The sequence below is a fragment of the Carcharodon carcharias genome, chromosome 3, assembly GCF_017639515.1.
Source record: "Carcharodon carcharias isolate sCarCar2 chromosome 3, sCarCar2.pri, whole genome shotgun sequence".
Lineage (NCBI taxonomy): Eukaryota > Metazoa > Chordata > Chondrichthyes > Lamniformes > Lamnidae > Carcharodon > Carcharodon carcharias.
The window spans coordinates 2,028,792-2,047,068 of NC_054469.1; the positions used below are offsets into that span (position 1 = coordinate 2,028,792).

The 18,277-nt window shown below is 45.9% G+C and overlaps 1 protein-coding gene across 3 annotated transcripts in view; it reads left to right on the plus strand.

The window, feature by feature from the left end:
- The first annotated feature begins 2,554 nt into the window (after window positions 1-2,554).
- LOC121275633 (poly(U)-binding-splicing factor PUF60-like) overlaps window positions 2,555-18,277 on the plus strand; it is a 70,632-nt gene continuing 54,909 nt past the window's right edge. For all 3 annotated transcript variants that reach the window (XM_041183129.1, XM_041183127.1, XM_041183128.1), the window contains exons 1-2: window positions 2,555-2,662; window positions 5,980-6,021. In XM_041183129.1, coding sequence (XP_041039063.1) covers window positions 2,636-2,662; window positions 5,980-6,021 — 69 coding nt within the window. In that variant the 5' untranslated portion in view covers window positions 2,555-2,635. The remainder of the gene's footprint in view (window positions 2,663-5,979; window positions 6,022-18,277) is intronic.

Below are 18,277 nucleotides of genomic sequence, written 5' to 3' on the forward strand. Positions count from 1 at the left end.
AACCCCTCATTCCTGCCCACCCCAATAACCTTTCACCCCTTGTTAATCAAGAATTTATCCACCTCGGTCTTAAAAATATTCAAAGACTCTGCTTCTACCGCCTTTTGAGGAAGGGAGTTCCAAAGAGTCAATACACTCTGCAAGAAAAAATTATCTTCTCTCTCTTAAATGAGCGACCCCTTATTTTTAATCAGTGACCCTTAGTTCTAGATCCTCCCACAAGAGGAAAATTCCCTTCCATATCCCCCCTGTCAAGACCCCTAAGGACCTTAAAGGTTTTAACCAAGTAAATCAATATCCTGGGGGTTACCATTGGCCAGAAACTGAAGTGGACTAGCCATATAAACACTAAGGCTATAAAAGCAGGTCAGAGGCTAAGAATCCTACAGCGAGTAACTCATCTCCTGACTCCCAAAGCCTGTCCACCATCTACAAGGCACAAGTCAGGGGTGTGATGGATTATTCTCCACTTGCTGGATGAGTGCAGCTCCAGTGACACTCATGAAGCTTGACACAGTCCAGGACAAAGCAGCCCATTTGATTGGCACCCCTTCCACAAACATTCACTCCCTCCAGCACTGACCCAGTAGCAGCAGTGTGTACCATCTACAAGATGTACTGCAGAAACTCAAAAAGCCTCATATGGTCAAGCAGCAGGAGTAGGTCATTTGGCCCCTAAAGCCTGCTCCGCCATTTAATAAAATCTGAGAGTAACCTCAAATATGCATCCTGCCCATCCTTGATAACCGATCACCCCCTTGCTTACCAAGAATCTACCCACCTCTGCCTAAAAGATATTCAAAGACTCTGCTTCCACCACGTTTTCAGGAAGAGAGCTGCAAGGACTCAAAACCCTCTGAATGAAAAAACATTGCCTCTTCTCCGTTTTAAATGGCGGCCTCTTGTTTTTAAACAGTGACCCCTAGTTCTAGATTCTCCCACAAGAGGAAACATCCTTTCCACATCTGCCCTGTCAAGACCTCTCAGGATCTTATACATTTCAATCAAGTCGCTTCTTACTCTTCTAAACTCCAGCGGATAACCTGCCCAACCTTTCCTCATAAGACAACTTGCCCTTTCCAGGTATTAGTCAAGTAAACCTTCTCTGAACTGCTTCCAATGTATTTACATCCTTCCTTAAATAAGGTGACCAATACTACACACAGTACCCCAGATGTGGTCTCACTAGTGCTCTGTATAACCTCCTTACTTTTATGTTCAATTCCCCTTGCAATAAATGATAACATTCTATTCGCTTTCCTAATTACCTGCTGTACCTACATGCTAGTCTTTTGCAATTCATGCACTAAGACACCCAGATCCCTCTGCTCTCCAGAGCTCTGCGATTTCTCCCCATGAGAAAATGGACAATTTCACACTTTCTCACATTATATTCCATTTGCCAGATCTTTGCCCACTCAATTAACCTATCTATATCTTTTTGTAGCTGCCTTAAGCCGTCTTCACAACTTACTTTCCTACCTATCTTTGTGTCATCAGCAAATTTGGCAACCATTCTGTCCATCCTTCATCCAAGTCTTTTATATAAACTGTAAATAGTTGAGGTGCCATCACTGATCTCTGTGGTACATCACTCAATATATCTTGCCAGTCGGAAAAAGTCCCATTTATGCCTACTCTCTGCTTCCTGTTAGCCAGCCAATCTTCCATCCAAGCCAAGACAGGAAAGTGGAGTTGAGGATTATCAGATCAGCCATGATCTCATTGAATGGTGGAGCCGAATGGCCTACTTCTGCTCCTGCATCTTATGGTCAATGTTACCCCATGTACCATGAACTTTTAATTTCTGCAATCATCTTTGATGTAGGATTTTATCAAATGCCTCCTTAGGCAGCACCTTCCAAACCCACGGCTGTTGGAGATGGCAGGACAGGTTGGGATCCGTGGCTTCATAAAGAGCATAGAGCACAAAAGCAAGGAAGTTCTGGTGAATCCATTCAGCCTCACCCGGAGTATTGCATCCAGTTCTGGATACCACATTTTAGGAACAATGTGAGGGCATGAGAGAGGATGCATAAAAATTCAATCTTTACAGTCATGAGGGAACTTCAATTACCTCGATAGATTGGAGAAGCTGGGGCTGTTTTCCTCAGAGGCGGTTGGGAGATTTGAAATTGGTGTTCAAATTCATAGGGCATAGAGTACTACATAGGGTGGATAAAATCTATTTTGTCTCTACTCGGATGCTACCAGACCTGCTGAGAATTTCCAGCACTTTTTGTTTTAATTTCAGATCTCCAGTAGCTGCAGTCACTGACTTTTGCTTAAGATCTAGAATGCATTGCTGAGAATTAGGCGGAGCCCGTTCCAACCTTAGTTTAAACAACATTATGGGGGCTTTCAATTGCAGGTAGGGTGAAATCCTGTTCAATGTTCAGGATTGAGGTTGGTTTGAGTTAATGACAGATCGAACGTCGCCAGTTGTTGTTCTCACTGAACTCAGGGCGGCCATTAAGTTGGTGGCCGCATGGGCGGGGCTTCGTCCCACGTGACCCAGGCATGACTGTTGGAAGATCTCGCGAGAAATCTCGGCGCCTGTTGTGGAGCGGGTGTGAGATCTCGCGAGAGCAGCGGGCGGACGAGCGATCGCGCGCGGTGCTGGAGCGGCGGGTGGATGGCGTCGCTCACAGGCTTTCCTCAGGTAAAGAACAGGGAGGAGAGAGGGACGGGGGGCGGGGGGGGGAGAGGGAGAGGAGGAAGAAGAAGAAGAAGAAAGGATGGATGAGCGGTGGCTTATACCACCGCCTTACCTCAGCGCCCCGCGGGAGCGGTGTGTCGCCACCCAGCGCTACCCGGGCCTAGTCCCTAAGGAGGCGGCCGCAGCCTGGAGCTCCAGTGGAGCCGAGGCGGGCGGGTGTTCGGGGATCGGTGGCGGGGGGGCAGGCGGATACGCGGGAATGGGTGGTGGGGGGTGGGGGGGGGGGCTCGGACGCGCGTGCTTGGGGATCGGGGGGGGGGGGGCTCGGACGCGCGTGCTCGGGGATCGGTGGGGGGGGGGTGGCTCGGACGCGCGCGCTCGGGGATCGGTGGGGGGGCTCGGACGAGCGCGCTCGGGGATCAGTGGGGTGGGGGCTCGGACGCGCGCGCTCGGGGATCGGTGGTGGGGGCTCGGGCGAGCGCGCTCGGGGATCAGTGCGGTGGGGGCTCGGACGCGCGCGCTCAGGGAATCGGTGGTGGGGGCTCGGACGCGCGCGCTCAGGGAATCGGTGGTGGTGGCTCGGACGCGCGCGCTCGGGGATCAGTGCGGTGGGGGCTCGGACGCGCGCGCTCGGGGATCGGTGGGGGGGGGGGGCTCGGACGAGCGCGCTCGGGGATCGGTGGGGGGGCTCGGACGCGCGCGCTCGGGGATCGGTAGGGGGGGCTCGGACGCGCGCTCGGAGATGCTAAGGGCATGTGCGCTGGGGTGGGCGCGCGTGCTTGGTTGGGGAGGTGGGCGCGCGTGCTTGGTTGGGGAGGTGGGCGCGCGTGCTTGGTTGGGTGGGGGGGGGCGGTGGGGTGGGGGGGGGTGGGCGCAGGCCGGGCTGGGGGTGTGTGGGGGCTCCAGGGGAGTGCTTGGTGGTATTGGAGGGGCTTTGGGGGTGAAGGGTGATTGCAGGGGTTGGTGGTGATTGGTCATTGGGAGCACTCGGGGGTGGGATGGACTGGAGATTGGGGCAGCCTCGGGCTGCGGAGAGGTGATTTGGGAGAGTGCCCAAAGAGTTGTCTTGCTGTAGGACAAAGTATAAATCGGGAAATAATGGCGTCGTGAAAGAAGGGCACTACAATTGTCATGGGTGATTTTAATCTGCATATTGACTGGACAAATCCGACTTGTAGGGGTAACATGGAAGACAAATTTATAGAATGCATCAGGGATTGTTTCTTAGAGCAATACGTTGCGGAGCCAACCTAAGAACAGGCTATTTTTGATCTTGTAATGCATAATGAGATAAGATTAAGATCTTGTGGTTAAGGATCCTCTAGGGTTGCGATCACAACATGGTAGAATTTCAAATTCAGCTTGTGGGTGAGCAACTCGGGTCTCAAATCAGTGTCCTCAACTTAAATAAAGGGAATTACAGAGGTATGAAGAAAGAGTTGTCTAAAGTGGGCTGGGAAAATAGACTAAGGGGAAGGTCAGTGGATGAGTAGTGGCAGATATTTCATAATGCTCAGCAAAAATTTATCCTGGGCAAAAAGGACTCGATGAGAAGGATGAACCACCTGTGGTTGACAAAGGTGGTCAAGGAGCGTATCCAATCAAACACTAAGGCGTACAAAGCGGTGAAAATTAGTGGTAGGCCAAAGGATTGGTAATTTTTTAGGAACCAGCAGCGGATGACTAAAAAAACTAATAAAGAGGGAGAAAATTGTTTATGAAAGTAAATTGGCAAGAAATTGTTTTCACCCATGGTGTTGTGGGAATCTGGAACTCTGCCTGGAAGGGTGGGAGAGGCAGAAACCCTCATTACATTTAAGAAGTATTTGGATGTGCATTTGCGATGCCATGGCATACAAGGCTATGGGCCTAGTGCTGGAAAATGGGATTAGAATAGTTAGGTAATTGTTTGACCTGCGCAGAATCAATGGGTCGAAGGGTCTTTTTCTGTGCAGTAGACTGCTATGACTAAATATAAAAACAAACAGCAAGAGCCTCTACTGGTATATAAAAAGAGAGTGGCCAGAGTGAGCATGGGACCCTTGGAGGATGCGAGTGGAAAATTGATAACGGGGAACAGGGAAACGGCAGATAATTTAAACCAATATTTTGCATCGGTCTTCATGGTGAAGGACACTATAAACATCCCAAAGGTATCAGATAAGCGAAGAGCTAATGGGAGGAAAGATCTTGTAACAGTCTCTATCACAAGGGACAAAGTATTTGACAAACTAAAGGCAGACAAGTTGCCAGGACCTGATGGCCTGCATCCAAGGGTTTTAAAGGAAGTGGTTCCAGCAGATTGGAAAAATGCTAATGTGACGCCCCTGTTCAAGATGGGAGGGAGACAAAAAGTAGGAAACTATAGACCAGTCAGCCTAACATCTGTTGTTGGGAAAATGCTAGAGTCCATTATTAAGGAAGAAATAGGACATTGAGCAAAGCTTAACGCAGAGTCAACATGGTTTTGTGAAAGGGAAATCATGTTTGACAAATTTGCTAGACTTCTTTGAGAATATAACAAGCAGAGTTGATAAAGGGGAACCAGTAGATGTAGTGTAGTTGGATTTCCAGAAGGCATTCAATAAGATGCCATATAAAAGGTTATTGCACAAGATAGGAGCTTACGATATTGAGGGTAATGTATTAGCATGGATTGAGGATTGGTTAACACACAGAAGACAGACAGTCGGTATTAATGACAGAATTTTGCCCTTGTCAGGTGGGCCGGATTGCAATTTCACACTGGCGGGCCAATTAAAGGGTGGTGTTGAATGGTACATTCAACAGGGAGGGGTAATTGGGCAGACTTGGAGGCGCAGGGGGTAATTTGGGGTGTTCGGAGGGGCAAGGGGGATTTTTGAGGGGTGGGAGGAGGGGACAGATTTGGTGGGGGGACTGGGGGATCCAGCCTCCCCCCCTCCGTGCCCCTGCAAGAGATAGCAATCCAGCCCGTGTCCCCACCCTGCCTCTCCCACCCCCAGCAGGAGGGCCATTCCCCCTGCCAGAACAATATCAAGGCTTGAACTTTTAATTCAGGTGACATAATGTTAGCTTGTGTTCCTCAGAGTTTGCAGATTGGAGCATAATTTGATGTAGGTATTTACAATATTAAAGGGATTCTGTTGGATCGCTACATAGAAAACCTCCTGTCTGGGAGAATCTAAAGCAAGGCAACAAATCAGAACTCTATCCACTGAGGCTGTTCTGTACACTAAGCTCAGTTAGGAGAGGGTCAATGTTTTGTGTGTATGTAGTAATGAAAGTGAGAGCATTCTTTCCACTTTACTCTCATTATACTCTCTTGTTTAATCCAACAGATGCTGGAACCACTGGGAAGCCCCACGTTGCAGATGATGCTAGTAGGTCTTTTTAAAAGCTTTACTCTGTGTCACACTTATGTTGCAGTTGTGGAATGTGGGAGTGTTTGGATGCCAAGGCCAAACACGTTTGCAGAAAGTGTAAGCAGCTAGAGGAATTCTGGATCAGGATTATTGCACTGGAAGCCAAACTGCAGATACTGCGCAACATAAGGGAGGCGGAGAAATACTAGGACACTTTGTTCCAGAAGATGGTCACACCTCTTAGATTAGGGTTGTCTGTTTTGTTCAGTGTGAGGAACAGGAGGGTGTGACCATGAGTGAGGCAGGTTAAGGGACCGAGCAGACAGGAGTGCAGGAGCCTTAGACTTTGCAATTGTCAGACAGGTTTGAGGTGCTCTCAACCTGTATGGAAGAAAGTGAGGTGGGCTAGGTGGATAAGCAGGCTGGCTATGGCACCATCATACAAGAAACTGTTCAAACAGGGGGAGCAAACTGGAATGTAGTGGCAGCAGGGGACAGTATAGTGAGGGGTCTTGACGCTGTTCTCTGCAGCAAAGAGTGAGAGTCCAGAGAGCTGTGTTACCTGCCTGGTGCCAGGGCTCGGGATGTCTCCTCAGTGCTGGAGAGGAACTTGCAGTGGGAGGGAGAGGATCCAGTTGCCGTGGTCCATGTAGGTACCAATGACATAGGCAGAGCAAGGAAAGAGGTTCTGAATAGCCAATATGACGGGCTAGGTACCAAATTAAAAAGGATAACCCCAGAGGTAATAATTTCTAGATTAATATCTGAACCACATGCAAATTGGCATAGGTCAAATAAAACTAGGGCGATTGAATGCGTGGCTCTAAGACTGGTATGGCAGAAGTGGATTCCGATTTGTGGGGCACTGGCACCAGTACTGGGGAAAGTGGGGGCTGGACCTTTGGGATTCTCCGCATCTGAACCATGCTAGGACGAGTGTTCTTACAAGTCGCATAACTAGAAGTAGAGAGAGTTTTAAACTCACTAGTGGGGGCAAGGTATCAAATGTGGGAAGATGTGACATATCAAGGAGTAGAGACAAGGTAAGAGGGAAAGGTATTAACATGCGAAATGATAAATAGACAATGACAGGAAGGGACAAGTCTAAGAGTAAACTAACAGGATGACACTAAAGGTTACAAAAATAATAAAAGGACAAAACTTAAGGCTCTGTATCTGAATGCACATAATATTTGAAACAAAGCAGATGAACTGATGGTACAAATAAAGATAAGTAAATGCGATCTAATAGCCATTACAGAGCCATGGCTACAGGATGGGATAGATTGGGACCTAAATATTGAAGGGTATGTGACTTTTAGGAAGTTAGGAAAAGGTGGAGGGTTGGCTTTGTTAATTAAAGGCAACATTAACACAATAGAAAGCGATGACCTAAGTTAAGGAAACCAGAATATAGAAGTGGTTTGGGTAGAGATGAGCAATGATAAAGACAAGTTGCAAGTGGGAGTGGTATATAGGGCCCCTAACAGTAATCACATGGAAAGACGGAGTATCAAAGAAGAAATAGTGGGAGCTTGTCAGAAAGGTACAGGGTTTATCATTGGGGATTTTAATCTACATATAAACTGGAACCAGATGGGCAAAAGTAGTGTAGATGACTAATTCATAGAATGTTTTGTGCATAGTTTCTTAGATCAGCACGTTGTAGAGCCACCCAGAGAGCAGGCTATACTATACCTGGTGTTGAGTAATGAGAGAGGATTAATTAATGACCTCATAAAGAAGGTGCCCCTAGGTAGCAGTGATCATAATATGATTGGATTTTACATTCGGTTTGAGGGTGAGAAGAGTGGGTCTAAGACTAGTATTTTAAACTTAAATAAGGGCAATTAAGTGGGCATGATGAAAGCAGAGCTAGCTAAAGTGAACTAGCAATTCAGGTTAAGGGATAGGCCAATAGAGATGCAGCGGCAGACTTTTAAAGGGATATTTCAGAATACACAGAATAGATACCTTCCAACGAGAGAAACTCCCAAGGGGAGGACCCACCATCTGTGGTTAACTACAAAAGCTAAAGATAGTATCAAACTTAAAGTAAAGATATATAATTGCACAAGGATGGGTGGCAGATCAAGATTGGACTGCCCTGTGGATGGGGGTATTGAGGCCGTGAGCTGCCCTGGGGGTTGAGGGGAGGTGAGTATGAGCTCGGGAGGGCATGTTGGGGGAGAGTGTGAGCTCCCGGGGGGCGAGGAGTGTGAGTGTGAGCTTCTGCGTGCTGGGGGTGGGGGGGGAGTGTTTAGTATATGTGTGTGTGAGAGCTCGGGGGTGGCGGGGGTGGAGGTTGAGGGTGTGAGCTGCCGTGGGAGTGAGAGGACTGAATATTTGAGCTGTATTTTTTCCCCATCATTTGCACAGAGTTTCTACAGCTACATTCAATTGCTGATCCAGATAGGACTTGGTCCTTGCTTGCATTCAGGACATCACTCATTGGCAGTATTGTTGCTTTGATTGAGAATGGATTGTTAATACTAATGCAAAGTGGAATCTTCATGCAGCTCTTCCTGGTGAACTTACTGTGCTGAACCCGGTATATTGCAGAATATGCCCTTGAATTGGAGCATCGGTAACTTGTCACGTGAAGTAGATATTTCTCTGGGAAAGTGCTCCTTCTGTCATCATATTCAGCCAATGAGGCTCTAATCACTCCTGGAACCAAAACACACTCCAATAATTTGTTAATAAGTTTGTGTCTATGTGAAATGGCTTTTTTGTATGGTTTTTCTTTTGATGAGTTGGGAGATTTCATAAGACCATAGATGTAATGATGTCCAGGATGACCTCATTATCAGAATTGTCATGGAATTGTTGCAATTCAGAAGGGGACCGTTCATGTTCTTACAGAAAACAGATATAGATGACTCAGCTAGTCCACACCCCATCCTTTTCCCCATAGCCCTGCAGATCTTCTCCAGCTAATTATCCAGTTCACTTCTGAAAGCCACAATTTAATCAACCTCCACCATGCTCTTGTGCAGTGAATTCCAGATCCTAACCATTTACTGCGTTAGATTGGTGCCCTCTGGTCCATGACTCCAGTGGAAACAGTTTATTCCTGTGTACTCTGTCTAGATCCCTTATGACTTGAACACCTCTATCAAAACTTCTTTGAACCTTCTCTAAGGAGAACAGTCTCACCTTTGCCAATCCATCCATGTAATCCCTGGAACCATTCTCATAAATCTTTGAAAAGGTGTGGGGTGTGGAGGCAGGATGGTCACCTCAGGTTGGAAAAGGAGAGTTCCACAAGCTTTTAAAGGGCTGTAGGAAACTAGGAAGCAAACCATTCGCAGTTCTTAGCATACGGCACTCAGTTCATTACTGGTATTATAACAGCAGCTTTTAATTCTGCAGTGCCTTTGCAACAGAAAACATGCCAAGGTGCTTTACGTAGGGTGGTCTGGACTATACATGTCTGCAGACTCATGCCTACGTGGCTAACTTTTAATTGCTGTCTGATGTGCCGAGAGCAAGTTTCTCCACATCACACAAGGAAAAATAGAACAAATCAGTAAAATGGGATTGACCACTTTGCTGTAACAAAGGCACGCCCTGCCCATTTGACATCCTCACTAACACCTGGGGTGAAGTGCCAAAGTTGGGTGAGCTATTGCAGACTGATCAAGCAACAGCCTGATCAGGATGAGATTCTATAAGTATTACTATCAGCTAATCTAACCATTGCCCCTTGACATTCAGTGGCATTACCATCACTGAATGCCCCACTGTCAACATCCTGGGGGTTACCATTGACCAGAAACTGAACTGGACCAGCCATATAAATGCTGTGGCTTTAAGAGCACGTCAGAGGCTGGGAATCCTGCGACGAGTAACTCACCACCTGACTCCCCAAAGCCTGTCCACTATCTACAACGCACAAATCAGGAGTGTGATGGAATACTCCCCACTTGTCTGGATGAGAGCTCCCACAACACTTGAAGCTTTACACCATCCAGGACAAAGCAGTCTGCTTGATTAGCACCCCTTCTACAAACATTAACTCCCTCCACCACCAACGCACAGTAGCAGCAATGTGTACCATCTACAAGATGCACTGCAGAAACACACCATGGCTCCTTAGACAGCACCTTCCAAACCCACACCCACTATCATCTGGAAGGACAAGGGCAGCAGATAGATGGGAACACCACCACCTGGAAGTTCCCCTCCAAGTCACTCACCATCCTGACTGTTCTGTCGAAGGGTCAAGGGACTCGAAACGTCAACTCTTTTCTTCTCCGCCGATGCTGCCAGACCTGCTGAGTTTTTCCAGGTAATTCTGTTATTATTTAGCAAATGTTGTCCAATCACGGAATCACATCTAATGTTGGACACTGTGTTTTTGAGTTTTGCAAGCACGGGCTGGTTGGGTATGGTCTGTACCTTGCCCGTTGTGAACAGTGGCTGGGGCATGCTGTTGATACGATCTGCCAGTCTTTGGGACGTATTACCTACATACCTAGTGTCATACTGGCACTGAAATTCATATACCACGTTGCTCATTTGTGATAGGCAGAACATCTTTTTGGCTCGACAGCAACATGCTGTTAGTAGCGAATACCACTGGTGTTGCTACTGCGTAGTAGCACCGTGATACAACTAGCTTCATGTGTTACTCAAATATTTTGAGAGACCTTGCACTTCCAGGATAATCCGAGGTTGACTGGGCACTTTTCAGGGCAAGGGGTGACAGCCTTATGTTCGTTCATGAGTTTGCATGATATATAGCATGAAATGATCTGATGAGGATAGCCATTATCCCACAAGTTGTCTTTGATGCCCCTATTTCAGCATCAAGCTTGCATGGTGAACAAATGACTTGGGCCCTATTTACAAGGGTCATTTGATAACACAGAACTTGAGTATTGCTGAAAAAAGAGACTTTTTTTGTCTTGCGCTCATCAGGACAATTCGCAAGAAAATACCAATGTCAGGAAAAACAACACATTTATACCACATGAGAAGAGAGTGCTGATGGTCCAGGCGTTGCCATGGAGAATGCAGCACTGATGATGTCAGTCAATGTCCAAGAGCACTAATTTGAGGGTATTGGCGGGAGAGGGGGCTATGTCCATATATTTCATACTATTCGGCTCCTTTGTTCAGCATCTGCATATTTCTGGTCTTAGTTAATTATCCCATCAAGCTGATGCCATGCAGTGTTCTAATCTCCACGACCTCCATCTCTGCCTTACATGATATTCTCTAGGAATGTGTAGGCTTCCCTTATCTATGAGTAGGCCTCCTTATAGGCCTTCATAATTCTGACTACCTCAGCATTCTTTCAGTGCTATCAGATTGCTCGGTTGATTCTTTATTAACTACATCATCTCTTATCCTTGCTCTGTAAGATGTCTTTGTTCACACAGTTTGGGATTTGCCCCCACTGGCATTGCCCTCCTGCCAATGCCTGGCTGCTATGTGAGACAGGATACTTGACTGTGCTCACTTTAAACCATATTCCACTGGGCAGAAACCACTAAGCTTATTTGTAACTCTGTATCCTCACCACTGATTTTATCTTCCTCACCAAGTCCTTACTCACTCATAAACCTTGGATTTATTAACCAACATGGGCGGGGCTGAGGGAGCACCACGCTTTTGAGTGGGGTAGGCACTGGGGAACTGCTGAGTTGGTGGGCAGGTGTGAATAACATATGAATTAGGAACAGGAGTAGGCCAGTTGGCCCCTCAAGTCTGCTGTGCTATTCAATATGATCATGGCTGATCCAATTGCAACCTCCACTTCACATCCCTACCTACCCCTGATAAACTTTCACACCCCATGCTTACCAACAATCTATCTGGCTCTGCATTAAAAATTCAAGCACTTTGCTTCCATCGCCTTTTTTTATTCATTTATAGGAAGTGGGCAGCGCTGGCTGGGCCAACATTTATTGTTCATCTCTAATTGCCCTCAACAAGGTGGTAGTGAGGTGCCGTCTTGAACTGCTACAGTCCATGTGCTGTAGGCGCACCCACAGTGCTGTTAGGGAGGGAGTGCCAGGATTTTGAGCCAGCAACAGTGAAGGAACAGCAGGATGGTGTGTGGCTTGGAGGGGAACTTCCAGGTGGGGGTGTTCCCATCTATCTGCTGCCCTTACCCTTCTAGATGGTAGAGGCCATGGGTTTGGAAGGTGCTGCCTAAGGAGCCTTGGTGAGTTGCTGCTGTGCATCTTGTAGATGGTACACACTGCTGCCACTGTGTGTCGGTGGTGGAGGGAGAGAATGTTTGCGGATGGGGTGCCAATCAAATGGGCTGCTTTGAGGAGGAGAGTTCCAAAGACACTCAATCCTCAGAAGATTTCTCCTCATCTCTGTCTTAAATGGGTGACCCCTTATTTTTAAACAGCAGCCCCAGTTCTGAATTCTCCCACATGGGGAAACATCCTCGCCACATCACCTTACAAATCCCCTCAGGATCTTATGTTTCAGTCAAGTCGCCTCTTACTCTTCTAAACTCCAGTGGAACTCAAGTTCTGTCGAAGGGTCATGAGGACTCGAAACGTCAACTCTTTTCTTCTCCGCCGATGCTGCCAGACCTGCTGAGTTTTTCCAGGTAATTCTGTTTTTGTTTCCAATGGATAGAAGCCCAGCCTATCCAACCTTGCTTCAAAAGGCAACCTGCCCCTTCAAGTATCAGCCTAGTAAACCTTCTCTGAACTGCTTCCAATGCATTTACATGCTTACTTAAATTAGAAGAGAAGTCATATGGACTCAAAACATTAACTCTGTCCTTTTCTCCACAGATGCTGTCAGCCTTGCTGAGTTTTTCCAGCAATTTTTGTTTTTGTAACTGAAGCATAACCTCTCTACTTTTGTATTCAATTCTCCTCGCGATAAATGATAACATACTATTATTTTTCCTAATTACTTGCTGTACCTGCATACTAACCTTGTTACGATTCATGCCCTAGGACATCCAGATTCCTCTGCATCTCAGAGCTCTGCATCTCAGAGCTCTGCAATTTTTCACTATTTAGCTAATATGCGGAATTTTTTATTCTTCCTGTCAAAATGGACAATTTCACATTTTCCCACATTATGCTCCATTTGCCAGATCTTTGCCCACTCACGTAACCTATCTATATCTTTTTGGAGCCTCCTTATGTCCTTTTCACAACTTACTTTCCTACCTATCTTTGTATTGTCAGCAAATTTAGCTACCATGCCTTTGGTCCCATCTCCAAGTCATTGATGTTAATTGTAAAAACTTGAGGCCATAGTACTGATCCCAGTGGCATACCGCTCGTTACATCTTGCCAACCAGACAATGAGTCACTTATATCTACTGTTTCCTGTTAGCTGGCCAATCTTCTACCCAGGCCAATATATTATCCCCTATACCATGGGTTTATGTTTTTCGGAATAACCTTTCATGTGGCACTTTACCAAATACCTTCTGGAAATCCAGCAGTTCCCCTTTATCCACAGCATGTGTTACTTCGAAGAACTGCAATAAATATGTTGAACATGATTTCTCTTCACAAAGGCATATTGACTCCATGATTACCTTGAAGTTACCTAAATGTCCTGCTATAATGTCTTTAACAATAGCTTCTAACATTTTCCCAATAACGGATGTTAAGCTAATTGGCCTGTAATTTCCAGCTTTCTGTCGCCCTTTTTGAATAAAGGAGTTACATTCGCTATGAGTTACATTCGCTAGTTTCCAATCTAATGGAACCTTCCCTGAATCTAGGGAATTTTGGAATATTAGAACCAATGAATCAACTATCTCCCTAGCCCCTAACACCCGAAGATGAAGTCCATCGGGCCCGGGGACTTCTCAGCCCGCAGCTCCAACAATTTGCTCAGTAAAACTTTCCTGGTGGTTGTGATTTACCTGAGTTCCTCCCTCCCTGCCTTCCGTTTCCTGATATACGGCTATTTCTGGAATGTTACTTGTATCCTCTATAATGAAGACTGATGCAAAATACCTGTTCAATTCATCTGCCATCTCCATATTTTCCTTTATTAATTCCCCAGACTCACCTTCTATTGGGCCAACGCTCACTTTGCTAACACTTCTTAAACAATTAAACAATATCTATAGAAATTATCTGCTTTTCTATTTCTGGCGAGCTTTTGCTCATACTCATTTTTCCCTCCTTATCAATCTTATAGTCATTCTTTGCTGCTTTTAATATTCACAGAATCACAGTGCAGACGAGGCCCTTCGGCCCATCGAGTCTGCACCGACAGTTGAGAAACACCTGACCTACCTACAAAATCCCATTTACCAGCACTTGGCCCCTAGCCTTGAATGTTATGACATGCCAAGTGCTCATGCAGGTACTTTTTAATGGATGTGAGGCAACCCGCCTCCACCACCCTCCCAGGCAGTGCATTCCAGACCGTCACCACCCTCTGGGTAAAAATGTTTTTCCTCACATCCCCCCTAAACCTCCTGCCCCTCATTTTGAACTTATGCCCCCTTGTAACTGACCCTTCAACTAAGGGGAACAGCTGCTCCCTATCCACCCTGTCCATGCCCCTCATAATCTTGTACCTCGATCAGATCACCCCTCAGTCTTCTCTGCTGCAATGAAAACACCCCAAGTCTATATAACCTATCTTCATAACTTAAATGTTTCATGCCAGGTAACATCCTGGTGAATCTCCTCTGCACCCTCTCCAGTGCATTCACATCCTTCATATAATGTGGCGACCAGAACTGCACACAGTACTCCAGCTGTGGCCTCAACCAAGGTTTTATACAACTCCAACATGACCTCCCTACTTTTGTAATCTATGCCTTGATTGATAAAGGCAAGTGTCCCATATGCCTTTTTACCAGCCCACTAACATGCCCTTCCGCCTTCAGAGATCAATGGACACACACACCAAGGTCCCTTTGTTCCTCAGAACTTCCTAGTGCCATGCTGTTCATTGAATTCTTCCTTGTCAAATTACTCCTACCAAGGTGTATCGCCTCACACTTTTCAGGGTTAAATTCCATCTGCCTATTTGACTATCCTGTCTATAAGTTCCTGTAGCCCAAGACACTCAACCTCACTGTTAACCACCCGGCCAATCTTTGTGTCATCCGCAAACTTACTAATCCTACCCCCCACGCAGTCAGCTATGTCGTTTATATAAATGACAAATAATAGGGGACCCAGCACAGATCCCTGTGGTACGCCACTGGACACTGGCTTCCAGTCACTAAAGTATCCTTCTGTCATCACCCTCTGCCTTCTCATCATAACCTGAATATCTCTGGTCATCCATGGTTCTCTGGGCTTGTTACTCCTTCCTGTACCCTCCCTTTTTCCTTTTTGAACCCCCCCACCCCCCCCGCTGTTGATTTCCCCTCAAGTAACTGTTCCCTATCTACCTTGGCCAGATCCTGCCTTATTTTACTAAAATCCACTCTCCCCCAATCCAAAACATTTTTTTTGCAACTTGTTGATTTCTTTGTCCATAGCAAACTTAAATTGTACCATGTTGTGGTTGCTATCACTAGAATGCTTGCCCCTCCACCACCTCAGCCACCTGTCTGGCTTCATTCCCCAGAATTAGGTCCAGCAATGCACTGTCCCTTGTTGGACCCTCTACATATTGACCTAAAAAGTTCTCCTGTACACATTTCAAGAAATCCACTCCATCCAAGCCCTTAACACTATGTCTATCCCATTTAATGTTGGGAAAGTTGAAATCACCTAATATAATTACCCTATTGTTGTTTTTACACACCTCCACAAATTGTGCACATATTTGCTCCTCAATTTCCCACTGACTATCTGGGGATCTATAATAAACACCTAACAGTGTGGCTGCCCCTTTTTTATTCTTAAGCTCTACCCACAAAGCTTCATTCAATGTCCCCTCCAAGATATCATCTCTCCTTAGTGCAGTAACGGACTCCTTAACTAATAATGCAACGCCTCCTCCTCTTTTACCCCCTCCCCGTCTTGCCTGAAGATTCTATATCCCAGAATGTTGAGCTGCCGATCCTGCCCTTCCCTCAACCAGTGATGGCTACTATATCACAATTCCACATGTCAATCTTCACCCTTAACTCATCCGTTTTACCTGTAATACTCCTGGCATAAAAGTAGAGGCCATCCAGCCTTGCCTTACTCCCTTGAAGCTTATTGCAACCGTACTCCCTCTGACTTGATTGTTTTACTGTATTACGATGTGTCCCTATTCTGCTAACGTTCTGTGTCCCCTCCCCCTGCCGAATTAGTTTAAACTCCTCCCAACAGCACTAGCAAACACACCTGCAAGGATGTTAGTCCCGCTGTGGTTCAGATGTAGACCATCCTGCTTGTACAGGTCCCACCTTCCTCAGAAACAGTCCCAGTGATCCAGGAATCTAAAACCTTCCCTCCTGCACCAACTCTTAAGCCACGTGTTCATCTACGCTATTCTCCCATTTCTGAGCTCACTAGCACGTGGCACTGGGAGTAATCCAGAGATTACAACTCGAGAGGTCTTGCTCTTTAGTCTACTGCCTAACTCCCTGAATTCTTGATGCAAGACCTCATCCCTCTTTCTACCTATGTCATTGGTACCAACATGTACCATGACCTCTGCATTATCACCCTCCCCCTTTAGGATGCCCTGCAGCCATTCAATGACATCTTGGAGGCAACATACCATCCTGGAGTCACGTTGACAGCCACAGTAGCGCCTATCTGTTCCCCTGACTATAGAGTCCCCTATTACTCTTGCTCTTCCTCCCCTCCTGTACAGACAGACTGTTTATGGTGCCAGAAGCTTGGCTCTGTCTGCACTCCCTGGAGGAATCAGCACCCTCATCAGCCTCCAAAACAGAATACCGATTTGCGAGTGGGACCCGGGGGGACTCCAGTTCTGTTCAGTTTTCTGATCTGCCACCCATTCTTGCGCAATTAGATGCCTTTTCTTTAAGGTAAAAACATCTTTAACTTTTTTAGTTACCACTGATGGTGGTTCCTCCCCTTGAAATTTTCCTTTCTAATTGAAATGTATCTATTCTGTGTATTCTGAAATATGCCTTTAAATGTCTGTCATTGCATCTCTATTGACCTATCTCTTTATCTAATTTGCCAGTTCACTTTACCTGGCTCTGCTTTCGTGCCCTCATAATTGCCACTATTTTAGTTTAAAATACTAGTCTTGCACCCACTCTTCTGTCCCCTAAACTGAATGTAAAATTCAACCATATTATCACTGCTACCTAGGGGCACCCTTCCCTCAGGTAATTAATTAATCCTATCTTGTTGCACAATACACAGTCTCATACAGCCTGATTTCTGGATGGCTCAAGAACCTGCTTTTCTAAGAAACTATCCTGAAAACATTCTATGAACTACTCATCTAAGAAAGAAGAAAAAGTGTGCTTATGATAGGTGCTGGATAGAAAATACAATTGAGAAGCAAGAGGAATACAGAAGGTTCAGAGAGGAGGTGAAAAAGGATATTAGAGAAGCGAAGAGGGATTATGAGAAAAGACTGGCAGCCAACATAAAGGGGAATCCCATAATCGTCTATAGGCATATAAATAGTAAAAGAGTGGTGAAAAGAGTAGGGCTGATGAGGGACCTAAAAAGGAATTTACACATGGATGAAGGAGCCATGTCTGAGGTATTAAATGAATACTTTGAATCCAAGGAGGTAGATGCTACCCAGGCCATGGTGACAGATGAGAAAACTGTCACTAGAAAGGTTCAAAATTGTTACGGAAGAATTGTTGAATAGACTGTCGGTACTTAAACTTGACAAGGTTCTAACTTCAGATGAAATGCATCCAAGGATATTGGAGGAAGTGAGAGTAGAAATTGCAGGAGCACTGGCCATAATCTTTCAGCCTTCCCTAGACTTGGGGGGTTGGTGCCAGAGGACTGGAGAATTGCAAACATTGCGCCTTAGTTCAAAAACGGTTGTAAGGATAAGCCCAGCAATTACAGACCAGTCAATTTAAATTGAGTGGTGAGCAGGATTCCAGAAATAATTATTTGGGATAGAATTAGTAGGCACATGGAAAAATGTGGGTTAATAAGGAAGAGCCAGCATAGATTTCCAAAGGGGAAATTGTGTTTAACTAACTTGCTGGAGTTTTTTCGAAGAGGTAACAGAAAAGTCAATGAGGGTAATGTTGTTGTGGTGCACCTGAATTGTGAAAAGGCATTTGACACAGTACCACACACCCCACTTGTGAGACAAGTTATTGCTCATGGGATAAAAGGGACAGTAGCAGCGTGGATACAAAATTGGTTGAAAAATAGGAAGCAGAGAGTAATGGTCAATGGATATTTTTCAG